Source organism: Bubalus bubalis, chromosome 6 (assembly GCF_019923935.1).
Source record: "Bubalus bubalis isolate 160015118507 breed Murrah chromosome 6, NDDB_SH_1, whole genome shotgun sequence".
Classification (NCBI taxonomy): domain Eukaryota; kingdom Metazoa; phylum Chordata; class Mammalia; order Artiodactyla; family Bovidae; genus Bubalus; species Bubalus bubalis.
The window spans coordinates 88798180-88825375 of NC_059162.1; the positions used below are offsets into that span (position 1 = coordinate 88798180).

Genomic DNA, 27196 nt, shown 5'->3' on the forward strand with positions numbered 1-27196 from the left:
TTTGGCTTTTGCACGTGCTGCTCCCCTTTCTTGCCTTGCTAGCTCCTTACCTTTTTGTGAGTCAGCCCAAATGCCTCCTCTTCCAAGCAGCCTGCCCAGCAGGGTTAGCTGCCCCTATTGGCAGTCCTTGGCATCTCTGAGTAGGCACCACACCTGGCTGTGATTGTCTAGTCCCAGCTGTGTCCTTCAGACTGTGAGCTCGGGAGGGCAAAGACCGCCTCCAGCCACGTGCTTTTCATGTGCCCTGTGCCACCATATAAGTCACCTCATAGCATGCCTTCAGCTGAGGCCTGATGTGAGAACCTGGGTTGTTCGTCTCTTTGCCTGCTGTGCTTCCTGGCCCTCCCAGATCCCCCATCACTTAAGATCACCAGCACCCAACAGCAGACACGTGCAGTCCTTCCAGTGGCCTTCGGAGCCAGCATCTACCAAAAGGGCATGTGGAGGCCTGTTACAAAGAAAATAGTGGAGCCAAGGAATGTTCCAGACCCATCTGACCCTGGCACGCAGAGCCTCGTGCTGTGAGATTGGGAGCCTTTCCAGTTATCTTCAGAAACTACCAGGGCAGCCAGTGAAACAAAGCGGCACCTGGCCCTTATCACTGCCATACCAGCACTGCCAGTCACGTTTTTGTAAGACAGGACTCCTGTCATCTGTGGATCTTGGATGGTGGGCAGGGAGCAGGGGTTAGAGGTGGATGAAGGTGGGACCTATCTTCAGCTCGCAAACGTTTTTGCCATGTTGTCACCAGACCAGAGAGCATCCGGCTTTTAGAAGCCCAGTCTGCAGTCTGACCAGTGCCCTCAGGGCCTCCTCTCCACAGAACAGCCCAGTTCACTTGAAACCATCTGTCCACCTGTGAGCCTCCATCTCAGACGCTTCAGCTGTGCATCCCCTTGGCTCCTGTGCCGATGGCCTCCAGCAGGGAGGGGCTGCTCAGTTCCCTGTCCTTCTCTAGCCTGAGTATGGACTCCCTTCGCAGCCTCCTGAAATGGTCAATTACAGAGTTGAGTGGGGCTTTCCAGGTAGCTCAGTGGTAAAGAGTCTGCCATTGAAGCAGGAGACATGAGACATGATCCCTGGGTCAGGAAAATCCTCTGGAGAAGGAAATGGCAACTCACCCCAGTATTCTTGCCTGGGAAATCCCATGGATAGAGGAGCCTGGCAGGCTATAGCCCATGGGGTCGCAAAGAGTTGGACATTACTTTGTGACTAAACAGCAGGAGGAGAAGAGTCAAATAGAAAGCCACTGACAATTTCAACCACCCAAGTTTTTTAAGGGGCTTCCCTGGTTGCTCAGAGGGTAAAGCGTCTACCTGCCATGCGGGAGATCTGGGCTGGATCCCTGGGTCAGGAAGATCCCCTGGAGGAGGAAATGGCAACCCACTCCAGTACTTTTGCCTGGAGAATCCCATAGATGGAGAAGCCTGGTAGGCTACAGTCGACACGACTGAAGTGATGTTTGATGCCATCAGGTCTCTTTGGTATCCCTGTGAATGGAACATCGTTCTTTTTTTTAACTTTTTATTTTATATTGGAGTATAGTTGATTTACAATGCTGTGTTAGTTTCAGGGGTACAACAAAATGATTCAGTTATATATACATATCCATTCTTCCTTCAGATTCTTTTCCCATATAGATTATTAGAGTATTGAGTAGAGTTCCCTGTGCTATACATTAAGTCCTTGTTGATTATCTAACTTTATATATAGTAATGTGCTTTATATATACCAATGTATATATGTCAACCCCAAACTCCAATGACAGATAGCATTTAGATTTATATGTCTAAAAAACTGATACAAATGAACTTATTTACAAAACAGAAACAGACTCACAGACTTCAGAAACAAATTTATGATTGTAGAAGGGGAAGGGTGGGGTAGAGGGATACATTAGGAGTCTGGATGGAACATCTTAATCCCTACCACCCCCAGGAGCACTAATTTTTACCTAGTCAGCTCCTACTAATCTAGTCCATTCTGGCCTCTGTCCCCACCCTGTTCATACCTTTATTATGGCTGCTGCTGCTAAGTTGCTTCAGTCGTGTCCGACTCTGTGCAACCCCAGAGACGGTAGCCCACCAGGCTCCCCCGTCCCTGGGATTCTCTAGGCAAGAACACTGGAGTGGGTTGCCATTTCCTTCTCCAATGCATGAAAGTGAAAAGGGAAAGGGAAGTCGCTCAGTTGTGTCCGACTCTTAGCTACTCCATGGACTGCAGCCCACCAGGCTCCTCCGTCCACGGGATTTTCCAGGCAAGAGTACTGGAGTGGGGTGCCATTGCCTTCTCCTTTATTATGGCATGAACATAATATTCTCTTATTCACTCAAAAAACTATGACTGGACCTCACTAAGTGTCAGTCACTGTTGGGGATACAGAGATGACCAGAGCCTGACGCGAGGACTGCTTCCCTAGTCTTCATAGACTAATGGAAGATACAGACAGTAACCAGGAGATCATGCCCATGAAGGGATAACTACAGACTGTGCTAGGTATTAGGAAGAAAGAGAGTGAGTTTCTTTGGAACCATTAAACAAAGGCACCGAACGCCGCATCTTCCCAGAGATAGGAGATTCCCCCAGGGCCGGGATTCTGCCCTGTATTCCCAGCACAGTGCCTGCCACAGAGTCAAGGGGGATGCTCCGTTACTGGAGCTGAGTTGTGGAAATAAGTCAGAGCTGGCCCAGCAGTGCAGAGTGACCAAGCCAAGCCTCCTGATAGCTGCCCTCACTTGAGTGCCGCTGTCTCTGAGTCCGGTAGAGACAGAGGCCAGGAGGAGGAGATGTGAGGATGAGGGAGTAGAGAGCTGGGCAGAACCTGCGATCGCTGCCCTGCAGGAGGCACTCTGATGTGACAGGATGGGCGTGGGCTTTGCTGCCATCACACCTACTTTCAGCACCAGCTCTGAATCTCGCCACTGACTGGACGTTGACTGTACAAGTGGCTTACCGGTGAGCGGTCCCCAGCCTTTTTGGCACCAGGGTCCAGTTTCGTGTTAGGCAGTTTTTCCATGGGCCGGGGGTGGGGGGTGGTCTTGGTATGATTCAAGCACGTTACGCTTATTGTGCGTTTTATTTCTTACATTATTACATCAGCTCCTCCCCAGATCATCAGGCGTTAGATCCCGGAGGTTGGGGACCCCTGGGCCCCTGTGAGCCTCCGTTTTCTCATCTCTAACCAGAAAATGATGGAGCCGAGGGTTGGAAGGTATTACTTCACGGCAGTTTTGCCCCTGAGACCCTGAGGTGAGTTGGAGGACACAGCTACAGGATGGTGTTTGGTGCTTTTCAACGAAAGGGGCAATTTTGTGCTAATTTCTTTTCCTGACAGTTCATTTTCCAAGGCAGCAGCCTAACAAATCATGGGGCCAATTAGTGTAAAAGAAACAATTGATCCTGGTCCTCAGCTCAGCCCACCACCTCAGTGGTTTGGTGGTGTTTATTCAGGGAAGCGCTGCACAGCACTAAGTGGGAACTAATTGGATAGACACCATTATAAATTGCATGGCACTGCACCACGCTCCGCTTCTGAGTCAAGTCGCCAGGTCTGGCAGAAATAGGAAAACTAAAGGCTTTGCTGTCCTGCATTGACAAGCGGAGCAAAGCTGGTGGGGGCCAGCTCATTTTACAGATGGGAAAGTTGAATCTCATTGAGGGAGCAGAGACGGGGCTAGAAACCAACAATTTTATTGTTTCACTATGGTATTCTCTTGGTAAACTCATCAAACAAAGGGATCTGGAGATAAAATTAAGGCGATTGCTGTGTTTCTCTCCTGGAGCTGCTGTAACAAAGTATGACAATCCAGGGGGTTAAACAGAAGTTTACTGTCCCATAGTTGTAGAGACTAAAAGTCTGTCAAATTTAGGCAAGGTTGAGTCCTTCTGACCACTGTGAGGGAGGGTCTGCGCCAGTCTTCTGGTTTCTGGTGGTTTGTTGGCAGTCTTGGGTATTCCTTAGCTTTTAGACACATAAGGATCTGTGCCTTCCTGTTTGAAAGGCAATCAGTCCATGTATCCGTGTCTACATTTCTTTTTTGTTGTTGTTATAAGGGCCTTAGTCATATTGGATTAGAGGCATACCCTCTTCTAGCACATGGCACAGTGGTCAAGAATCTGCCTGCCAAGCAGGAGATGCAAGAGAGGAGAGTTCGATCCTGGGTCGGGAAGATCCCCTGGAGAAGGAAATGACAACCCACTCCAGTGTTCTTGCTTGGGAAATCCCATGAACAGAGGAGGCTGGTGGGCTGCAGTCCATAGCATTACAAAGAGTTAGACATGATTTAGCAACTAAACCACCAACCACCACCATTATTCTGTGCGAAGTCACTTCAGTCATGTCACTCTTTAGTTGACCCTTTAATAACATGGGTTTGAACTGCACAGGTCCACTTATATGCAGACTTATGCAATAGATACATATTCCAGTACACAGTGTATGGTTGGATGCAGAACTGCATATACAGAGGGCTGACTGTAAAGTTATACATGGACTTTCTACCACACAGGGTGGGGAAGAGTGGGGCGGAGTGTCCCTAATCCCCCTGTTGTTTAAGGGTCTACTGTATTTCCAGAGAAGGTCATATTCTAAAGTCCTGAAGTTTAGGACTTCAACTTAAAGAGTTTGGGGAGGCTAAATTAAACATGTAATGATGACAGACGATTTACAGAATAGAATCTTTGAACTACCATTTATTAAGCATGCCAGGCAGGGTACTAGGATCTTACTTAGTTTCTCCCCAAACAAATGGACTTACAGGTGAACATACTAAAGTTCAGAGAAGCTAGGTGATTTGCCCAAGGTAGCATAAGTAGTACAGGATAGATTTGAATTTCAGGTGCTGGTCTGTGTCTATCCAAAGGCATGTGTTTCTTCAACATCCAAGTATCTAACTAAAATGGATCTTAGAAGCCATATTCACCACCACCACCACCTGCTATTCACCTCAATCTGTTAATATAAATGAAAACACCAGCCTGCTCACTCCTAATCCAGCGTTCTTTCCATTGGCTGCATTTTAGTCACATCACTTTCTTGTAAGTTTCTGTCTGGCATGCAAGACTTCTTTGTGACCAAGGCAGAGGTTAATTTCAGGCTGGTTACAACACAAAAAGTAATTTTCCATTAAATATAATGACCTCGTTTCTGCAGTGACTTGTGGCAAAACATGCTGTTTCATTTCTATTCATTCACACTCATTTGCCTACTTGCTACAATAATTTTACACCATAAGCTGAAATGTTGAAATCATTGGTTACATTACTAAACACCTACAATGGTTATTAGGATCCCTCATGCAGAAAGAGACAGAAATAAAAACACGAATTTTAGGAGAACAAGAGTAGAGGCAGTTAAAATACATTGGATACTGTATTCAAGGGCACAGAGGCTACCAGCCATACCTGGCATCAATCCAGGGTCTACATTATCAGCAGTGTGACCTGAAATGAGTTCCTCAGCCTCTCTGTGTCTCACCTCAACAGTAAAAGGAGGGGAAATAACATGTAAACTGTTGGTTGAGTGAAATAAATGAGGATTACATACGTAGAGTACCTGGCGTGATGCCCAACACATAGCAGTCATTCTCTGGATGACTACTGTGAGGGACGGTCTGTGCCACTATATATTTAAAATATATAATGAAAATTAAATCTGAATCTGTATGAATATTTGGAGAATCTTCCAAGTTCGGGATACTTTCCCATCCAGAGTTTTGAAAGTATAAATTGTTCCCATATTTATTCATCCTGAACTTTTACAAATATTGTTGCAAATAGAACCACCACTGGCTGATGTTTATTTATGCTGGCCTTGGGAAAGCACAAAGGAACAAAGGGAACTGGCGGCTCTGTACGGAGCCCTTCAGAATGCACTGAAGGACCCCTTGTGTTTTGGACCAATGGCTGCCTGAGGTGGACTTGATAAAGGCCTTTTGTCTGCAGCCTACTTTCAATTAAGTCATTGAAGTGTTCAGTGCCTTGATTTCTCCTATTCTCAGAGAGAGGAAAAGGGAATGGGAGATAGAGAAAGGAGCACGTTGAGATTTTTTTTTTTCCTAATGTATTATTATGAAAATGTTCAAACACACAGAAAATTTCACCTTTTGCCATATTTGCTTTACCTGATTCTCCTTCTCTTTAGATAGGTTAAGAGATCAATAGATAAATGGATATCTGCTGCATTTGGTGTGTTCATTGCTCCTGGGGTCTCATGCTTCTAGTCCCTTTCTGCAAACAGTGCTAAGAATATAGTTTTTAAATGATGAGCTCATATTGATATTTCCAATTCAAATTACAATTATTGGCTTATTTCTTAAAGTCTATGTGTAGATCTAATTTTTCTTTCACTGAAAAGTTTGCTTTCTAATAACAATGTATTTGTATATATATTTATCCTAAAGTATAACCAAAGCACTTTCAAAATTGGAATTCCAACATGAATTACTGCTAGCAATAAACCAGGCATAGATTTGAGTGACAATGAGATTTGCTAAAATTTCCTGTTAGCCTGATATTCCCTGGGCAAGTCACTTCTTGCTAAGCCTGTTTCCTTTGGTCTAACATAGGGATAATGATGATCACTGATTCAGAAATCTTTTCATTGCAAGTAATATGAAACTCACTTCAGTCTTAAGCAATGAAAGGAATTCACTGATTATGTAACTGGAAACTGCGGGGTTTAATTTCCCAGGATAGTAGGATCCAGCCTGTTCGATGGCATCATAAAGTGTGATGCTCTCTCTCTCTCAGCTCTTCTCTCCTTCCTGATGACCTGATTTCCCAGATTTTCTCACCATCCTCTGGTTATTCCAAGACTATTATCCGGGGAGCTCTAAGGAAGGCCTAACCTGTGGGAACCATGCTTGGAACTGAACACTGTGTCACATAGCCATTAGATCTTAAACTCAGTTGTCTGGGGAAAGATCCAAAGTATGAAAACCTTACTGTCTACCAGACACCCTGCTAGACACATTAAGTGATCTTCTTCACATTCCTTTGAGGAAGGGATCATTCCCATTGTACAGATGAAGCAACTGAGGCTCAGTGAGGTAAGGTGACTTGTCCATGGCCACATAGATGAGATCGAAATCCTTTCATCACATGACATGCTTTTTTTGAAATGGGGAAGGACAACACAATATGCAGAGTACTCTGAAAGTGAAGCAAAAGAGGAGCACCCTGACTTACACATGCACACTTACTGTGCTTTTGAGAGCACAGACTGCATCTTCTTCATCTCCATATTTCCAGGGCCCAGTGTATCCTAGTACATGGGCTTTTAGGCATGAATGTGAACTGAATGTGAGAGGATAGCCAGTCCACCCTTCCGCCAACTGTGACTATGTGCTGGCACATCCTAGGTCATGGGATGTTGGATTTTGATTGAACCCCAGTGTTAGGAAACCAGTACTTCATACAGAAGCGGGTTTCCTGTGGAAGGTGGTTTTTATTTCTCCTGAGCAGAAATCTGCTTCCTTGTCACTGTGGTGATTGCTAATTGATTCAGCACACCTGGCTCCACTTTGCCTGTTAGACAAATTTAAGCCTAAATCATAGGTTGGGAATGCTTTCCGAGAGTTAACTAGTTCATCTCCCTATTTTTAGGCAAGAACTTTACTCACATGGTTGCAGAGCTCTGTTTTCCTAAACATATGTTCAAAGAGTTACTGAGAAGAAGCTGTCTTTTCTAACTGTTGTCTTGTTATAAAGTTTCAGAAGTGTCAAGAGCAGAAAAGGACATGAGTATTTATTGATTTCAACCTCCTTATTTTCACAGCTGAGAAAATAAAGTGTTAGAGAAACAGAAGTAGAGCCAGTAGGGTTGTGTGTGGGGGGGTGGGGTTCAGGGACAGACTTGGACTCAGGATTTTGCTGACAGATTCATTCGTTCAAATTATTCATTTAAAAATAGGTACTGACGAAGTCATAGCGACAGAAAGTAGAACATGGTTTCCAGGTTGGCTGTAAGAAGGAGAATGAGAAGTTAGTGTTTCATGATACAGATGGTCACTTTGGGAAATGGATGGTGGTGAGAGTTGCAGAGCAGTGTGAATGTACTTAATGTCAGAGAACCGTGCACGTAATAATGGTTAAAATGTAAATTAAAGTTGTGTATGTTTTTCTATGATAAAAATATGTAAGTACTAAATCCTTACTATATATCAGGTACTTTACCTGATTTGGGGATAAAGATGAGAAAAATATTGTTGCTACCACTCTGGAGCAGAAATACACATATCTTTACATTGTTGTTTAGTTGCTCTGTCTTGTTTGACTCTTGTTGCAACTGCATGGACCAGGCTCCTCTCTCCATGGGATTTCCTAGTCAAGAATACTGGAGTGGGTTGCCATTACCTACTCCATGGGATCTTCCCAACCCAAAGATTAAACCCGAGCCTCCTGCATTGCAGGTGGATTCCTTACCACTGAGCCACCAGGGAGGCCTTATATCCATATATACATCATGGCAAACTAAAGAATTGTACCATGTGGTCAAGTCCAGGAAGCTTAGTATTTTTATGTAACTTGTAAAAATTAGAATACTTTTTTGCAAAAAAATAAGTATAAGTGAACAAACGTCCAGTTTTTTTAATCACTAGTAAATTCACCATTCAAAGGAAAAACTCCTGTTAAGATTTTGTTGGATGTACTTCCAGACTTTTTATACACATACATATATGGAGAATCATACTCTTTTTCAGAAACAGGATTATATTGAGCATACTATTTGGCTATATGCTATTTTTCACTCATTAGGATGTTTTAAATATATTTCCACAGCAAAAAGTACATACATTCCCAAGATGATTTTTGGCTAGCTGCATATTATTTCATCTTATAGCAAAATGCAGTTACTTCAGCCAGTCAGTTAATGCTCAACACTTCAGACATTTCTAACTTTTCACTGTTCTAAACACTGCAGGGAATGTCTCATATCTAAGTCTTTTACCACATCTTACATTATTTATAGATATTTGAATCCCTACAAGAAGAATCATAAGGTCAAAATTTATGTATATCTTTAATGCTTTGAGATAGCCAGTCTGCCCTTCAGAAAAGTTGCACCAAATCACACTCCCACAAGTAACAAAAATAACCATAATGGCCAACATTTACAAAGCCCTTGCAATATGTGCCTTGCACCGCGCCAAGCCCTTTACATGTACCAGACTAACTCATCAGTCTTTCTAACAGGACCATGAGAGAGGCACTCTTTGTCCCATTGTATTAATATGTATATTAGAGAAATCCAGTAGCCCAAGAAAGTATCTGTTTCCCCACACTTTTGTTAACACTATGACGTTGTTGTTGTTTTTTTTTTTTCATTCTGGTGGATAAAAGTGGCATCTCACTTGTACCTGGTATATTTTATATGAATCAATTTAATATTTTCAACAACTTGTTGGGTTCTGTATCATTCTTTGTATAATATTAAAAGAGAGGGCTCAGAAAGTTAGACATTCCCAAAGCTATGCAGTCAGTGATACAGCTTGGATTTGAATTATGTTCTCTCTGGCTCCAGTGTTAACATTCTTTCCTCTGTTAGCATGCTACCTCTTTAGCTAGAGTCTGGGATCTTTGGAAATCTGGTCTTGTCCTTGAGTAAAACATTCTAGAAGATTTCAGGATGGAAACTTAGAGAAAAATTCACTCTGACCTGCTCCATTGAGCCTCAGATGATGGGGTGCCTGGGGGCTGGTACAGAGGTTGCCTCCCAGCCTTGCTGGCACTGCCATGTAGCAAATGCATCCAAAAATATGTTGAAAAAGAGAAAGGCCTTTATAATGAGCCTGGGCCTCTCTTTGTCTAGTGAGATTTTAACTACTGTAATTGCCTGTAGTGTGAAGTAGTGTATTTTTCATGTATCTATTTTTATTCTGTGTCTATCTGCATATCTGTTTTTTTGTTTTGCTTTTTTGTTAACTCACTTGAATCCTGGTGGGTATTTTTCCTGTGAATAGTATAGCCTTGGGAAACCACACCCTCTCATACACACATATACCCACACACAATAATAATATGAAGGCTAAATAGGCTAGAATTTATTCTTTAAAAAAAGCTAATGGTAAAGTCTGAGCAGATGACTTTCTAATCCATACTGTATTTAATTGGCTGTATTGAACCATACTACAAATTAAGTCTTCTCTGTAATTTATTCTGTCAGACAATAACCCTGCAAACAATTTGATACTTCATTTAAACATTGGTAAATGGCTCATGGAAACGCTAAGAAAAAAATGGTAATCAGAGAAGGAACCCTCTGTTTACAGAATAAATCCTATGTGAAAAATCATGAATTAACCTGATTTAGTCACTGAGCGTGTATTGAGTGACTACCTTGAGCACTGTATGTCTTTGGGTAGCTTGGCTCCCCCTTTCTCTTTTTTTTTTTTTAATTATTTATTTATTTATTCTTGGCTGTGTTGGGTCGTCCTTGCTTTCTTGCGCAGGCTTTCTCTAATTGCAGCAAGGGGGGACTACTCTGTTGTGGTGTGCAGGCTTTTCATTGCCGTGGCTTCCCATGTTGCAGAATGCAGGCTCTAGGCACCCGAGCTTCAGTAGATGCAGCTCACGGGCCCTAGAGCACTGACTCAGCAGTTCTGGGGCACAGGCATGTGCAATCTTCCCAGATCAGGAATCGAACTCATTTCCCATGCGTTGGCAGGCAGATTCTTATCCACTGAGCTACCAGGGAAGTCCCTTTGTTCCTTCTTTAATTCGTGAAACCTTACTTGTGAAGTTGCTCAGTCGTATCTGACTCTTTGCGACCCCATGGACTGTAGCCTACCAGGTTCCACCATCCATGGGATTTTCCAGGCAAGAATACTGGAGTGGGTTGCCATTTCCTTCTCCAGGAGATCTTCCCAACCCAAGGATTGAACCCGGGTCTCCCGCATTGTAGGCAGACGCTTTACCATCTGAGCCACCAGGGAAACCTTACTTAGCACTTGTTCAAAAGGAACATTATTAGGAACCTAGGATAAGGCTGAGGAGAACCTGACATCTTTTTTTTTTTTTTTTTTTGAAGTGTTAACATCCCAAAGTAGAGAGAAAACATGTGCACAGATGTTCTCCAGATGTTTTGTTTTCAGGACCTAGAGGCATCTGCCTGCTTCATTCTTTCTGCCTAGAATGCCCTTTCTCTGCTTTTCTGAGGATTTCCCCTTTATCCTTGGAGACTGAGTCCAAGGTCAGCTCCTTTGTCAAATCTTCCCTGATGCTCCTGCCCATTTCTCCTCTGCTCCTTTACAACACCTTTAATATCAAGTTTGTCTTATTATATTGTGATTGTTAGGTTATTTGCCTGCCTGTTCTTTGAGACTGCAAGGGTCTTGAGGAAGGGACCATGTTTTAATCATTTGGTCAGATGTAGCACTTAGAATGAGACCTAGAATGTATTAGGCACTCAGTAATACAGTTATACAGTGTGAATAACTATGTGTATGGACAAATGTGTAACAAAACTAAGGTTGGAGCATCCCAGATAGAAGGAAAAAAGTACAACCCAATGAATTCTAGAGTTGGGAATTATTATTACAGGGAATAGGGGAGTTGAGGAAGGTCCTTAGATGAGCGTGATGTTGGAGCTAGGCCTTGAAGCATAGGTATACTATAGTTAGGTAGAGTTGATGAAGCATGGTTAGGGTAAGAAGAGGCAGTCAGCAGAGAAAACAACTTACATAATCACACAGAGGTGGGAAAGTCCAGAACCCAAAGGGGGATGATGACCCCTTCAGATTATTTTTACTCCTGGGAGGAAAGTCGGACTGGGTTGGCAAGGCTGATCTCTGAATTGTCCTTGGAGTTCTGTAGCAACAATTTCATCCACAATGAGAGGGTTCAGAATAGGAGGAGTAAATGAAGCGGTAGCAGAAAAATTGGGTGTTCTGGAAGACTCTCTTTTTAAAACCAAATTATCTGCTTTGATTTTTCGGCAGTGCTTTAATACCTAGATTGGGCTTCCCTGGTGGCTCAGATGGTAAAGAATCTGCCTGCAATGCAGGAGACCCTTTTTGATACCTGGGTCGGGAAGATCCCCTGGAGAAAGAAAATGGCTACCCACTCCAGTATTCTTGCCTGGAGAATCCCATGGACAGAGGAGCCTGGAAGGCTACAGTCCATGAGGTTGCAAAGAGTTGGACGTGACTAAGTCACTAATACCTAGATTATGTTTTTCCAAGACAAAAACTCTTTTCCAAAGGAAGGGTGGAAGAAGGGCAACCAGAACCTTTCTTTCTTCCACTCTCTCCCTCTGGCCTAGTATTCTCTGCATCTCCAGAACAACACATGATGCCTTAAAACTCCCCACAGAAACACTCTTGGGATGAAATGGTCTTTTGTTTTTTCTGTTACCAAGGACTTCACCTCCCCTTTCTGGCCTTGGCTGCTCAGCAGATACTGCAGGTGGCAAGCCTCTGAAAGTGCCCCTCCAGACCAGGTGGTCTTGACCTTTTTCTTTGAGATCCTAATAGCTGGCCTTGACCCCAGACCTTCTGACTGGTGACCCTTTCTGACCTTAGTAATCTGCTGGAATCCAGAACATCCTCAGTTTGACCTCCTTCCTTAGTTTCCCTTCCTCATCCTAGCTTATCAGGGATCATGGTTTTGTTGTTGATCTAGGGAGCCAAGAATCTAAGGAAAGGAGACCTTGATTCTAAATGACCTTGTTTCCTTTATTCAATGCTTTTCCATTATGAGTAGGGAGAGTGGGGCCTGGATTAAGTATTGGTCCAGCCAGACACCTTCTGGCCCTCAGTCCTTTCATGAATGAACTCACAGTTAAACTATGTGATGTTTACATTTCCTCTGGCTCCACCTGCCTTTGATTTGTGCTGATAAAACCTGCTTGAAGACATGGAGCAATTTGGAGGCTCACAGAGCAAGTATTTGCAATGTCCTCTGAGTTGACAAGATGAATGTGATAATGTGGGATTAGAAGGATTCTAATATGTTTGTATTTCCAAGGATCTTTATGACGTTTGCATGGTTAAGGTTGCAGAAAGTAGAGACATAATCCCTATCTGACTGTTTGTTTCCAAATGATTGAGCCAATTTCAGAGCAATCCTTTTTAACACATCATAAAATTAACTATGGGAAAAGATAATGTTACAATATTTTTAAGCCCTTCATGCGCACACACAGCTACACTTTGTGAGGAAATATTAGGTATCATCAGGCATTAAAAATGTTTTGACTTTAAAACACTTAATGAGGATTCACAGATAAATTAAAACATCTCCATCTGCTGTCTTGCATAGTAGGTGATATTTTACCATTGCACAATCATCTCCGAATCTAATTCCACCAGGAAGACTTCTAATCGCAGTTTAATTTTAGAGCAATATTCCACTCGGCAATCAATAAAGTGCTGTCGTCAAACTTTGATTTAATAGGATACGTGGATAACATTCACTGTATTATGCAGAGAAAGAAATACTTGCAGGAAAGAAAGAGAAGGAGGTTGCCTTTGTCTCTCACTTTTCTCTGCTGTATCCCATTCAAGCTCACAAAAGCCTCTAAATCAATACCGCCTTGTTTCGTGAATATAAATCTCATCAATTTTACATCATTAACACCATGGAAAAGCTACTGCTCTCTGAGCAGTTTTCCCCTGCTAGATAAATATGCCCTCTTAAGAAAGCAGGAACAAATGGGATCCTGGTCATTTTACTAATAAACACTTGCTTCTTCCCCAACTTTGTGTCAAAATCCACTAAAATTATAAAGTTGTCTTATGGCCACTTAAGGGGCTAGGGTGACCAAGGAGTGATACCACCCACCATGCATCATATCTAGTTGACACTGGGCAACGTAGAAAGGCATGAAACGCACAGGGAGCATCTTAAGAGTGAGAAAGAGGTGAGCGAATGGCTGGCCTCTGGAAGGTAAAGCTGCAGCAGCAAATTCTGCTGCAGAAATGAAGCAAATTCTTCTGCTAAGGTCAGAAGCCTGAAAAGATGGCAACAGGCCGGGAATGGACATTTTTGAAGGTCAGGGCCAGCAATCCAGAACTAAGTAATGGTCATCATAAGAGGCAGGCGCCACTGTCCTGAGAGGCTGGCTGTGTGATGTGAGATCTAGACGACTAAAGGATCTGGGAAGATGGAAGGAGACCTGGGAAAAAGTCTACTTCAGTGGTTCTCAATATTTTCATAACCAAATTCTCCTCGTGTTAAATTTCTCCTTCCCTTCAGATTCAGTAACATAGGAGGCTTTGTTCAGTAAAATGCATTTATACTCATTTACTTTCCGATTTGGATTATTTGAATCCATCACTAATTGCCAAAGAGGATCTGCTCCAAGGTGAGCTAAGGGGTACAACAGTAACCAGATATAATTCTAAATAAACTCAGCATTTTTATTTGTGTGCACAGTAAAAGAAGTCATCTTATTAGGAATAATTATAAATTTCTGTTTAGCTTTTTGAAATGTTGAAAATTGCCTGGGACCTCTTTTCATTATTTTTAATGATCCCTGTAGATCCAGGACTTTGGGTTAAGAGCCACTGATCTGGTTCAAAGTTCTCCTTTAATAGAGGAATAAACAGAGATCCAGAGAGATACAGTGAGTGCCTTGTGTTCACATATAGTGGCTAGAATTCAAGCTTCTTAGCACCCAGTATAATGAAAAGGTCCTTTGTAAGGACTTGAAACACATCATTTAATGCCTGCTGCTGCTGCTAAGTCGCTGTAGCCGTGTCCGACTCTGTGCGACCCCACATATGGCAGCCCACCAGGCTCCCCCGTCCCCGGGATTCTCCAGGCAAGATCACTGGAGTGGGTTGCCATTTCCTTCTCCAATGCATGAAAGTGAAAAATGAAAGTGAAGTCGCTCAGTCATGTCAGACCCTCAGCAACCCCATGGACTGCAGCCCACCAGGCTCCTCTGTCCATGGGATTTTCCAGGCAAGAGTACTGGAGTGGGGTGCCATCGCCTTCTCCATATAATGCCTGGATACATATATAAACCTTTACAGAGTACTGTTTTATGAGGATTATTTTAGGTACATTTAATCTAGAAAAATGACCATAAAGATCACCATCGCTTAACAGGATGGTGGATATTGCTTGTTGAAGTTTAGTTAACAAGGGCAGGAAGGTCAGTTTCAAATGATGTTTGAATTACTGATCAGCAGTCCCAATTTAGTTCAACAACTATGGGTCAGGCACAGCACTCGGTACTAGGATGACAAGGATGAAGACAGGGTCAGGTAGGGAAGACCAGGATTAGGAAAATGTATCAGAGAAGGAAGGTCTATGAAAGCAGGAGCCCAGGGATCTGTGTGTGAGGAATCCTTTGGGAGTTCCAGTATGGCTAGACTGAAGTTCTGGGAAACACAGAAGAGGGAGGAATCTCCTCTGCAGGGAAAGAAAGGGCAAGCCTTGTTCAGGGGATTTCACAAGGTGGTGTGATTTCAAATAGGCTTTTCAAGAGGAATAGAATTCAGGGAGGTGGGTAAAAGAACAGGTCTTGCAGACAAGGGGACCAACACACGGAAAACCTCAGAGGTGTGGGTCTAACCCAATTGGTGGCCTGGGACAAAACGAAGACGGGTGTTTGGTCCTCAAGTCAGTCTTATCACTGCCACCTGTTGGAAAATTGTCATAACCATGCACATCTGTGGTTCTCTGAATGCAGAGGGCGCCCCTGGTCATGGTACCATGTACACCGTCCAGCAGGACAAGCAGAGGCCCTGGGTATGTGAGTGTACTAGGTACCAGTGCAGAGCTTAGACTGGGCTGTGTCATGCGGAAAGATGTAGAAGGAGCCTATACCGCTGAGTGAGGCTGACTGGGCCCGGCAAGCAGAAGACAGAGCCATCATCACAGACGCTCACTCAGCATCTGAACAGTCCTGTTTATCTCTCTGGTCACAGCATCAAGACCATGGAAGGAAGCCTCCATTTCTCAAGGGCAGGCACAGCTCTTTTTTTCCTTCCATCTGGACCAAACAGCTTTTCCAAAGCCCTCTGGGCTTGTTCACACGTAGCGGAAACACATCTCTTATTGATCAACAGCTCGGAGGGAAAGTCCCCTGAAATAGGCTCTTCTTTTTGTCTCTCACAGGCCCTTCAGCATCATCATGCTGTTCACGAAATTTCCTACATCGCAAAGGACATCACAGATCACCGGGCCTTCGGATACGTTTGCGGGAAGGAAGGGAATCACAGATTTGTGGCCATAAAAACAGCCCAGGCGGTGAGTAGCCCCCTTCCAAGGAGGATGCTTTTCCTTGTACCTTTTCTGGGATAACACAGTCACACCATTAGTCTTCGGGGGCCCATTATGACATGTGACTCAGCGATGCTGACACTCAGCTTCCCATCTAGAAAAGATAAACAGCCTCAGAGCAAAGAAACAGGCTCATGCCCATGCAGTTGTGGTGGTGTTGCTTTTTCTAATGGGTATTTCGTAATGACTAATTATTTTCTTTTCTGATTAAGCTGGATGGAGGCACACTATACAAATAAGTTTCCTTGTGTTGCTAGCCTCATTTAAAAAGAAAATAAGAGAAAACAAATAGCTGTTTTGCATAAGGCCTACCCTAATTTTATTGTATTCAAAATTACTAATAAATAAAAGCAGTGCCTTTTATGCTTATGATTATTATGAATTTGCAAATATAATTAGTTGAAGAAATGAACTTTAGCCTAGATGCAATTTGCTAAACCAATATAACAAGGTAGAATTAATTAAAGATGGAATGCTTTCAGTTTAATAGAAAAAGGAAGGGCTGCGGGTTGTAGCCAGCAAAAACAAAAATTGGTCGCTGCAGCTCAGTAACCATCCTCTTATTCATGTGCTTTACCACCTTTTACTCCAGGCTGAACCTGTTATTCTGGACTTGAGAGATCTCTTTCAACTTATTTATGAATTGAAGCAAAGAGAAGAATTGGAAAAAAAGGCACAAAAGGATAAGCAGTGCGAACAAGCTGTGTATCAGGTATACCTGTGAATTTATCCTGGTACTGGAGCCAGCAGGGGCTTAAAATAAACAGATATGAAAACTGACAGTCAAGGCTTCTCCTCCTGCTGCCAAATAGAAATAAACAAAGATGAAAGGTTCCTGTGTAAATTACAGGCACCGAAAGCATGCCATTAGAAATGATCCCTATTCTCTGAGATTCTAGACATATGAGAGAAAGTGAAGTCTTAAAACTGGGGAAGATTTCAGGGGAGGAGATCTAAAGAAAGTCAATTGCATTTGCTTCTTGTTAACAGTCAGGGTGGGGCGGCTACAAGAGTTTTCATTGTTTTTTCTGCCAGTTTTCTGCCTTAATGACCCACCAGCCTCTCCTACCCAGAGCTGGTTTCTTCACTGCCCTGTAATTTCTGAGTACAGTCTCACATCTCTCGCTTTATATCCTCTGCTTTTCATCCTCCCTTCCCTCACTCTGCTGTAGACAATTCTGGAAGAGGACGTTGAAGATCCTGTATACCAGGTAATTTTGGAAACTAGTCGGGGTTGAGGGTCAGGAAAGGCCTGGGCCTGTGGTATAGGCATTTTGTCTCCACTGGCTGCAGAGCCTGGAGAAGGACCAAGATTATTTCTGAGGATGAGGCCTGCCAAGCCCTCCAGGAGCAAATTTCCATAAAAACTAACAGAAGTTTGGCCGGCATCAGTAGCATGGGATTTAGAAATAGGCTTCTCCCTTCTTGCCCCTGCTTCAGCCTTCTCAGCAATCTGTATAAGATTGATCCCAGAGCTGAATGTTTGCAAGAGTCCCTTGAATATTCTGAGTTCATTAGAGAGACTGAATAATGAGGTGGCTTCAGTGAGTTAAGAACCAGGGATGGGGACTGACATTTTGGCAACATTTGAACACACATCCAAAGGATGGTTTGTGAGCTGGGGAAAGGACTGTGAGGAGAAGTCTCTCTGGCCCCTGATTGTCCAGGCTGCCCCCCTGACTCCCTGGTTCATGCCAGAGGGGCTTTTGTGAGTGAGGGAACAGGAGATCCCACAGACGTGCCTGCCGGTAGCTTTCTCTGCACTTTCTTCAAGGTTGCAGCCTAAGTGTGGGTAGAGATGGCTTCTCTTGGGTTTAAGTATATGCTGTTTTAACAGATGCAGATGAGAGAGGAGGCCTCTCCCACTCTGTGCTTATTCCCAAGGAGAGAGAGCAGCCAAACATTTGACTTATGGTACATAAAGACAATCTGAAATGTACATTTCTAACTGGGACACACATGGGTTCTATATATGTGTGTCACACATGCATTCTGTAGTTTCACAGAATGAATACTTTAACACGAAAGCTGCCACTGCTATGATGAAAAGAAAATAATATGGATAAGAAATTAATAGAATCTGAATAATTTGAAAGAGAAGTATCTAACATGGATGTAAATAAAAGTCAAAGGTGCCTTTGATGTCAGGCTTTGCTTTAGAATACCAGGGGTGTGGATTCGTCTACAGTATGAGCTCAGCCCCTGGCTCATGGGCTCGGAGAGTGAAGAACATAGTCCTTCTTGAAATGGCCCAGTCTTTTAGAGTCTGAAACGTGTATATGGAAAATTTGACTTCAGTATTTAAAACTGAGAATGTAAAGTAATGTGATATGTATGAGATGAAGGCGTTTGCGGCTTCTGAGCGCATCAGGATTGGCTTAGGACCGTGGGCCTTAGGGAGCAAAGGGGAGAGACTGCTGAAACCCAGAGTTGGCAAAGTTGGGGTCCCAGGAGACATCATCCCCACACAGCAGTTTCCGCACAGGCAGATACTGCTGAGATCAGTGCCACTGAAGGAAGGGGTTATATCTCCAGAAAGGTCTGCAGCGTCTACGCAGTCCTGACTAAAAGGCTGACCATCGGACCATGGCAATTTTCCTTAGAAGAGGCAGGAATGTGCCAGGCCACGTGGAATGTCAGTAATGTCTCTTCAGGGTGTTTTCTCTTGTGCCTGTGTCTTTAATGCTTACTACAATTTGTATCCTGAATTCCAAATGCTTTTTTTTTTTCCTCTTTCATTTTCCCCTTAACTTTTCCTCTCTGGCTGCTGCTGTCATAGTACATTGTGTTTGAGGCTGGACACGAGCCAATCCGTGATCCCGAAACGGAAGAAAACATTTATCAGGTATAAATCACTTTCCTCTCCTTCCTTCGCACGGCCACCAGTGAACGCACAGAAGGGGCTGAGCCACCAGGGGCTCTCTTCTCACTCCCAGCCTCCACCTTGCTCTGTTGGTCATTCTGGGCTTGTTAAAATACCTCTGTGTGAATTGGCTCCGAGTTCCCTGCCGTTTACCAGTAGTTTTCACGCTTATTCATTGACATGTTTAATGGCCAACTGGGTAGAATATTTTAATTTTTAATGGATCTTAACTATTTTCAGTTGCCACAGAAATCAAACATTCCATTTTACTACATTAATTCTTTGGAGGGTTGTTGTTCAGAATATGAGGGTCCTTCATTTCTCAAAAGAATGTGCTGTTGAATTTCTTTAAAAAGTCAACTGCATCGCTGAAAATGAAGGCCAAATTAAAAAATGCTGTTTGGAGACAACACTGGGAATATTAACTGAATGAAAGAAAGTTGAGCTAAAGGTTTTACCCCTTCTGAAGGGAAGGTAAATTAATATTCTTAAAAATGTCTGCTTATGTGAAGCCTAAACACATGTTTTTTTTTTAATTTATTTTACCAAAGTATAATTGATTTACAATGTTGTGTTAATTTCTGCTATACAGCACGATGATTCATTTATACACGTATATGCCTTCTTTCTCATACTTTTCTATGATGGTTTATCACAGGATATGGAACATAGCTCCTTGTGTGTTACACAGTAGGACCTTGCTGTTTATCCATTTTGCAGATAACAGTTTGCATCTGTTAATCCCAAACTCCCTATCCTTACCCCCCACCCCCCTCCCTTGGCAACAGCAAGTCTGCTGTACACTTTTAAACTCGTTAATTCTCCTAAATACGCTGTAAAGTAGGTATTTTAATCCCACTTTTTCAAGGGGAGACTGAGGCTCTGAGAGGTTGAGTAGCTTCCTCAAGGCTGTACAGCTGTTAAGAGTTGGGACCAAACCCACACTACTTCCCCTGTGTTTTTCCACCAAAGAATCTGTGTAATTACAGCACAGCCACACATCAAACGAATGTGATGACCTCCAGTTTTTCATTAATTAGAATTTTAGCCCTAATTTGAAATATAAACATTATGGAAGCAGGAAAAATTTTAATGTATTTAAATAAGTGATTTTAATTTTCTTAATTTACTCAGTTGTGTGGTCTGTTATTCTGCCTTGGGCATGCATTACTTGTGTAATAAAAGTAAAACATATTTTCAGTTTTCATCAAATGCACAGAAGTCTAAATGACTTAAGTATGTTAGTTCTACCAGCACCTCAATTTAACCAGCCCTTGGAGAAGGAAATGGCAACCCACTCCAGTGTTCTTGCCTGGAGAATCCCATGGACAGAGAAGCCTGGTAGGCTGCAGTCCATGGGGTCACACAGAGTCGGACATGACTGAAGCGACTTAGCAGCAGGGGGTAATGATCTATTTCTATCCACAGGTTCCATCTGGGTTCAAGTGCAAGCTTGCTCTTTGAAAAGTTGTCTAAAATCATCGCTTACCAAGTTTCTGTCTTGGTAGAAGACAGAAAAGTTGCATATCTGTCCTCAGTGTCAAATTTTAAAGTCCAACATTGCCGTGTCTCAGTCTTGTTTCTGAACCAAACTTGGGTCCACAGACAAATCTACTGACACCAGCTTGTGGTGAAGGAAAGAGCAGAGTTTATTGCAGGGTGCCAAGCAAGGAGCCCAGGGCTGCTAGTACTCAAAACACCTGAACTCCCCTCAGGAAAGCATTTTAAAGGTCAAGTGAGGGAAGGGAGTTGCAGGGTCTGTGATCAGCTTGTGTGCAACTCTCTGGTTAATCATTGGTAACAGGATGGTGTCACAGTATTGTTCCTTAGGCATCAGTAGGTCTGGGCGCTACATGCTCATGGGCATCAAGTAGTTAATTTCTTCAATTTGTTGGCAGTTTTAGCATCTGCAGAACAGCTCAGGAAATATGCATCAGATCCTATTATCTAGGTACTTCCAGAAGATATGAGGCAGGAGCCTGTTCTGGGAAGGCCCCATAGGGTCCTGCTCAGTTACAGTGTGACGCCAGAGGAACCACTAACCAGTCATCTGATGAAGAGAGAGAACCTTTTAAAATAAAATTAGATTTTTCCAATATAAGAAGTTCTTGAATTTAGACTTATCTGTAGTTGGCAGGGCTTCTTTTGTGCCCTGTGAGGGTCTCTGGGCGGCCGTCTAGTGTACTAGGAAGGACTGACTTTGGCAAGCAGGGAACTGGGATATATTTCTGACTCTGTCACCAACTACCTTTGGTTAAGGGGTAGTGAGCAATGCACTTGCCCTCTCTGAGACTCAGTTTCCCCAGTGATAAAGTAGAAGAATAAGTTCTCCCTAAATCACATGTAGGCATGAGAATGAAACAAGATCACGAGGAGACTGTAAAGAAGAGGATTCATCCCAGATCACACACTGCATCCACAGCCATTAAGCCACCTTGTCAATCCCTTTCCTTCTCTAGGCCTCGGTTTACTTATCTATCAAATGTGCAAATAAGATGGAAGTTTCTCGTGGGCATGGCCCTTTTCTGTTCTTTGCAACTAGTGCCTCAGCACAGGACTGTTAGAGAAGCGTGCTACCTTGCTTTACAGAGCAACAAGACTTGGAAGTGCTGTGCATGCGTGTGTGTATGTATGTGTATATAGTTTTGGTAACATTTCTCAAACAAGGTCTCTGTGAATGGGGGCTTACATACAGTATCTTCTTATGTCTCATAGCTACCCCAAATGGCTCGAGTCATAATTCCCACTTTACAGATGAGGAAAGAGAGTGTCACAGACATAACGTATGTCACCCAGGCTTACAGAGCTAGCAAGAGGTAGAACCTCCCACTCACTGACTTCTGTACATAAATAAATAAATCCAAGGGCTCTTTTCAGTTCAGAATATCCTTGATGATAAGTTTTACAAGTAGATTCTATATAGGTTTCAAGTCAGTATTTAAAAGTCACCCTTCTGTTAACAGTTCTGACATCCAGGATCTTCCCCTCTGTCCATAATTAATAGGAAGTACCATTTAAGGGAATGACTGTTTTATTGCTCTCTGTTGGAAGGGCCTCTGGTCATCTTTCTCTCTTGTCTTGCCAGTCCACTGGGCCTCATTTTGCTTAACAAGAAATAAGCTCTTGGGCCTGAAGATAGGCTGTGCTTTTAACATTTTTTAGGGCCTACAAGTGTCCCATATTTATTCTTCCTGAGTAGACTTCATTGTTTCTTATACTTAAGCTTGGTCAAGGTAGTCTCAGATTTTATTTTATTTTATTTATCCTCTGTTTTCTGGAATGAGGGCCTAAGGTTTTAACTGTTTTGCGACCTCAAGTGAAGTACCTAACTTTTGTGTCTCAATTTCCTGGGCTACAGAATATAGATACTATAGTCTCTGCTTCTAGAAGTGGTATGAATATGTAAAGCAACCAGGACAGCACTTGGTACACAGTAGGTTTTGTGTAAATGTTAGTTCCTTTCACTTCCTAATGCCATCAATATCAGATGCTGCTTGAGACGTCTTATGATGATGTATTAAGTGAGGTAGAACATGACTTGCTCACCTTATCTTGTCAGAGAGCCCAGTGGAAAGCAGCAGCCTCACTTGACTTTGCTATTTATAACTCCAACAGAAAGGAAGGGAGAGACTCTTTGAGTAAATGTCACCTCTCTTTGAGGATCAGTAGTCTCATTTTCCAAACTGGATTAATAATAATTGTCTTTCTATTTGCATGCCTCAGAAAAAATTATTAGTTGTCTCTTTTACAACAACACAGAACCCCACAGTACAAAGCGTTTTTACCCATCACTTAATTCTGACCCTTCCAACAACTTAGTGAGATGAGAACAGTTGTAATAACTACCATTTTAAATGTAAGAAATTTAAGTCCTTCATACTTAAGTGATGGGCTCAAGGCCAGAGCCTCTGATTTTAAAACCTAGTGTTCCTTCAGACTTAAGCAAGCTTCCAGCATCAGTGAGATCGCAGCTTGCCAAGGGCACATTCTCCAAGTTTGTTCATTCGAAAATCATTTTTAATTACCCAAGATTTGTTACACATTGTTATTTTAAAACGACATGTCTCTAATCCTATGTCACCCAGCCGTCAACCTGCCCCTCCACACTATTAATATATCACTGCACTGAAAGTGTCTTCTGTGTGGATGGTCCTTAATGTATAGTTTTTAGAGTAATTTCATTTATTCGTTCAATAAATAGTTACATATGGAGCACCAGCCTGTGCTGGGTGCATCGGGATGCACAACCAGATAAGGAAACAGGTTCAGAGAACCGTGACTTCTCCAGGGTCATACAGCCAGTGGCAGAGCCAGGATTAGCAACCAGACCTTCCACCTCCTTTTTGTCCAGGACAGTTAGTTATCAGTCTATACAACATCATATTACTGAAATGGTCCACAGATGGGACATACCAGTTAGGGGAAGATGAGAGCCAAGACCCAGGCACTGTCTGGCCTTCATCCTTTTAGGGTTTCTGCTGGTTTTTCTGTCCTTAGCACATATGTGGTAAATGTGTGATGCTTAGAAGTTTCTTGTTTAACCGTTATTTACAAATGGGGAAACAAAGGTAATAAAATATCTACTGAGCCCTCAGCAGGCTTATGAATCAGTCAGAATTCAGAGTGAACAGGAAGCTGCAGTGTGGTTTGACAACTCCTTTGTAAGATAAAGCTCCTTTTACACCCTCCTTCAGTAGCCTGATGACTTTTCCGTCTCCCCCAGCGAGACAAGGAGCGCTGACAAGTGAGGGGCCACGTTCATCTTGTTCACCACATTGTCCTAAGGAAAGCACAGTGTGCAGACACTTAATAGGTTCTTGGTAACTTTTATTTCTTAATGAAAGAATGCATGGGATGTTATGAGTACAGAGGAATGCTCCACCAGTACTCTGGTGGCGCTCCCAACATGATGTCTTAGCTGAAGTAATTCCTAAAAGACAAACAGGCAGGTTGATATCTCACCCATGGGACAGCCAAGCAGAAAAGCTTTCTCAATTATGCACAGTTTGGGTTTCTCCATCCTATTCCTTCTCCTCCATTTGCAGGCATAATTGAGAGTCAGCTGCGGTTCAACTTACTAAGTGCCCATAGTGAGCAGTGAATTGCAGGGAACAGAAAAACACTGTTCATTTCGCTCAGGCAAGGGTGAGCTGCTAGTAAAAATAAAAGTGAGGGCTTGTAATTTATTGGCCCTTGTTAACAAGGACTCTGTAGGCATTCTTAGAGGGTTCCTTTTGGAGGGAGCTTACTTATCAGGAGCAAAGAAATTACATTCTTCATGGGCTGCCTGCAAACTAAAGTTTGCAGGAGTAACTGAAAGTGCATCTTCTGCACAGCCATGCTCACTCAGAGTCCTGTTGTTTTGCAAGGATGTGCACGAGCTTCCAGGAGTATAGAATGAATGTCAGAGGACAAGAAGCACCCAAATCTACTGTGCGAATGGTGGGAACAGGGGGGAGCCGCAGCTGTCTGTATGATGCAGTAGTTCAAGGCAGACCATAAAGGCCGATGCTTCTGGCTTCCCACTCACAGAGATTAAATGAGGATGTATGTGAACATAAATGTTTAGAATAATGCCTGGCACATAGAAAATGCTCTGGCAGTGTTAGCTCATACCATTAGTGATAAATGTCTTGTTCCATAGCCAGAATGAGATACCTTTGACTCTGATCACTTCCTAGCTATGAAACTTTAGGCAAATTTCCCTAACATCTCTGAGCCTCACTCTCTACTACTTAAAGTGGAGATTTTAATACCAACTTCTCAGCGTTAGTATAGATTTTAAGGTGAGAGTGAAAATGGCAAAGGGACTCCAGGAATAAGCTCAAATTCTTCTCTAAGCTGGTCCAAGCTTAAAAGATAATTTTTCTTAACTATTCTGCACAATCCTCAATGATATACTTACGTAGCAGACACCTGCTGAAGGACTACTGGCTCTTATGTGCCATGCCTGTTTTTAAGGGGCTTCCCTGGTAGCTCAGCGGTTAAAGCATCTGCCTGCAATGCGGGAGACCCGGGTTCGATCCCTGGGTTGGGAAGATCCCCTGGAGAAGGAAATGGCAACCCACTCCAGTATTCTTGCCTGGAGAATCCCGTGGACAAAGGAGCCTGGTGGGCTACAGTCCACAGGGTCACAAAGAGTCAGACATGACTGAGCGACTTCACTTTCACTTTCACTTTGTCTGATCAAAAAGAGACCAGTTATCGGACAGAAAACCACTACTGGCTGATCCCTCCATGGAGGGTTTGAGTTAAGCTTTGCTAGTCGCTGAGGATGAACTAGTGTCAGAAACTGGAATGTTTTAGAGCAAGGCCCCTGATAGACTCACTTGAAAAGTATTCCACAAGTCCATTGTTATTCATATGTATTTGGGTACATATTTACATAATGTATTAATGGCAAAAGACGTTACCGTTCTAACACTTGACAGTATGATGGTGCCGAATAGACTTTTATTATTTACTCTCTTTTGTCTTTGATGTATAACCTAAGCAAGAAGCAGAGCTGAAGTTCCCATTTCAGCGAGGCCCAGAGGAGCTAAGTGACTTGCTTAGGGCTTGACAGTTTACACATGGCCCAGGAGGGCCAGATGGATAAGGAAGAGAAGAGAGGGAGAAAAGTTACAGAGAAGTGTTAGAAAACCATTGGAGAGTTTTTCGATTCTAGTCACATGCTTTTCCTGCCATGGATAGACCCTTTTCTTAAAGAAAAACCTTTGGTGATTATCAGATAGTATGTGAGTGATCCCAACAGAAGCTGTATTTTGTTTTAGGACCTGGATATTTGTTGAATTTTAAATAACCTGGATCTCAAATCAGCATGGAGTAGTACTTCAAGCTCAGCTGCACACTGTTTGTAACAACTTTAGGCACCTCCTAGCACCTCCCTGGCATCACTTTTGTCTTTGGTGAGATGATTATTTTTTTCACCACATGATCTCTGAAGTCTCTGCCTTTAGCTTCCTCTGCTGTGGTACTATGAGGAGTCCGGTGGCAGAGACATCCTGCAGACCTCTGTAGAATGATTCACACCCCCTCTCCTCCTCCAGCTTGCCTGAGAGGAGGAGCCTGGCCTGACGCTTTCATGCTACCAGCAGCTCCTTCTTCTGCTGGAAGTTGGCCCCTCGGGCCTCCGGGGCTGAGTGCACACACACTTAGCCAGTGGAAGGAAAGCCTGGTTGCTTTGTTCTTCAAAAGCAGAGTACCAGAGTGTTTTGACTGTGTTGAATTTGATTTTTTCGTAGGTTCCCACCAGCCAAAAGAAGGAAGGTGTTTATGATGTGCCAAAAAGTCAACCTGTAAGTGTAAGTACATCTCCTCTCTTCTGCTGGGTCCCCACAACCTGGCTTTATACCGAGGCTTGGTCTGCAATCCAAGGAAGGGAGTCCACAATCTGCTCTTTTGGATACGAATCACCACCTATATGGCTTTGCTGGAGACAGCATGCTGGGAACTCCTCAGTGGGTGAGGGGAAGGGGGTTAGAGGTGGAAATGATGGGGCTGAGTCTGCATGAAGGTCTGGCTCCCTGAGTGGAAATCTGCTGAATCATGAAAACTCTTCTATGTCTAAGGGATTCAGAGTCTCGGGTATTTTATGGAAAAAGTCTCCAGCCAAAGACTCCATGATGCCTGGTCAAGCAGGGGCAGTTCTTGGTTCTGGGAAGAGAGCTGTCCACTCAATTTGAAAGTGGTCAAGAAGCTTCAGAGAGACAGAACAAGGGCTGGCCAGAGTCTTTGGAGTGTGTTAAGGGTCCAGTCAGTGATCAGCACGCTATAGAAAAGGCCATGTGTTGTAGGCTTGCAGAGAACCTGGGGGCCCGCTGCACCTGGACCCCATCTGCCAGGGGGACTCCTGGAAGTCTGAGATACAAAGGAAAATGCTCAGTCGTGTGTCACTGCTGGGCTCAGAACCATGTTTGAGACCTTCAGTTGCACTCAGACGGCGCCCTCTGCCTAACCCAGGCAGCCCTGAGGAGCCAGTGAAGGCTTTGAGTTGGGGGACCTGTGGCTTTGTCTCAGCTTGTGTAAAAAGAACTGGGGTGTTTAGTCTCTGCTGACTTCATTCAACCATGGGTGGGAGGAGCACCAGTTTTGAAGTCA

At 43.3% G+C, this 27196-nt stretch overlaps 1 protein-coding gene across 29 annotated transcripts in view; it reads left to right on the forward strand.

The window, feature by feature from the left end:
- The window catches only part of DAB1 (DAB adaptor protein 1), a 1348091-nt gene that overhangs the window by 1255669 nt on the left and 65226 nt on the right, over positions 1–27196 (forward strand). For 24 of the 29 annotated variants that reach the window (XM_044944948.2, XM_044944944.2, XM_044944967.2 and 21 more), the window contains 5 exons: positions 16069–16200; positions 16826–16945; positions 17406–17444; positions 19013–19078; positions 26341–26400. In XM_044944948.2, coding sequence (XP_044800883.1) covers positions 16069–16200; positions 16826–16945; positions 17406–17444; positions 19013–19078; positions 26341–26400 — 417 coding nt within the window. The remainder of the gene's footprint in view (positions 1–16068; positions 16201–16825; positions 16946–17405; positions 17445–19012; positions 19079–26340; positions 26401–27196) is intronic. The other 5 variants (XM_044944966.2, XM_044944961.2, XM_044944971.2 and 2 more) reach the window with 2 other exon arrangements.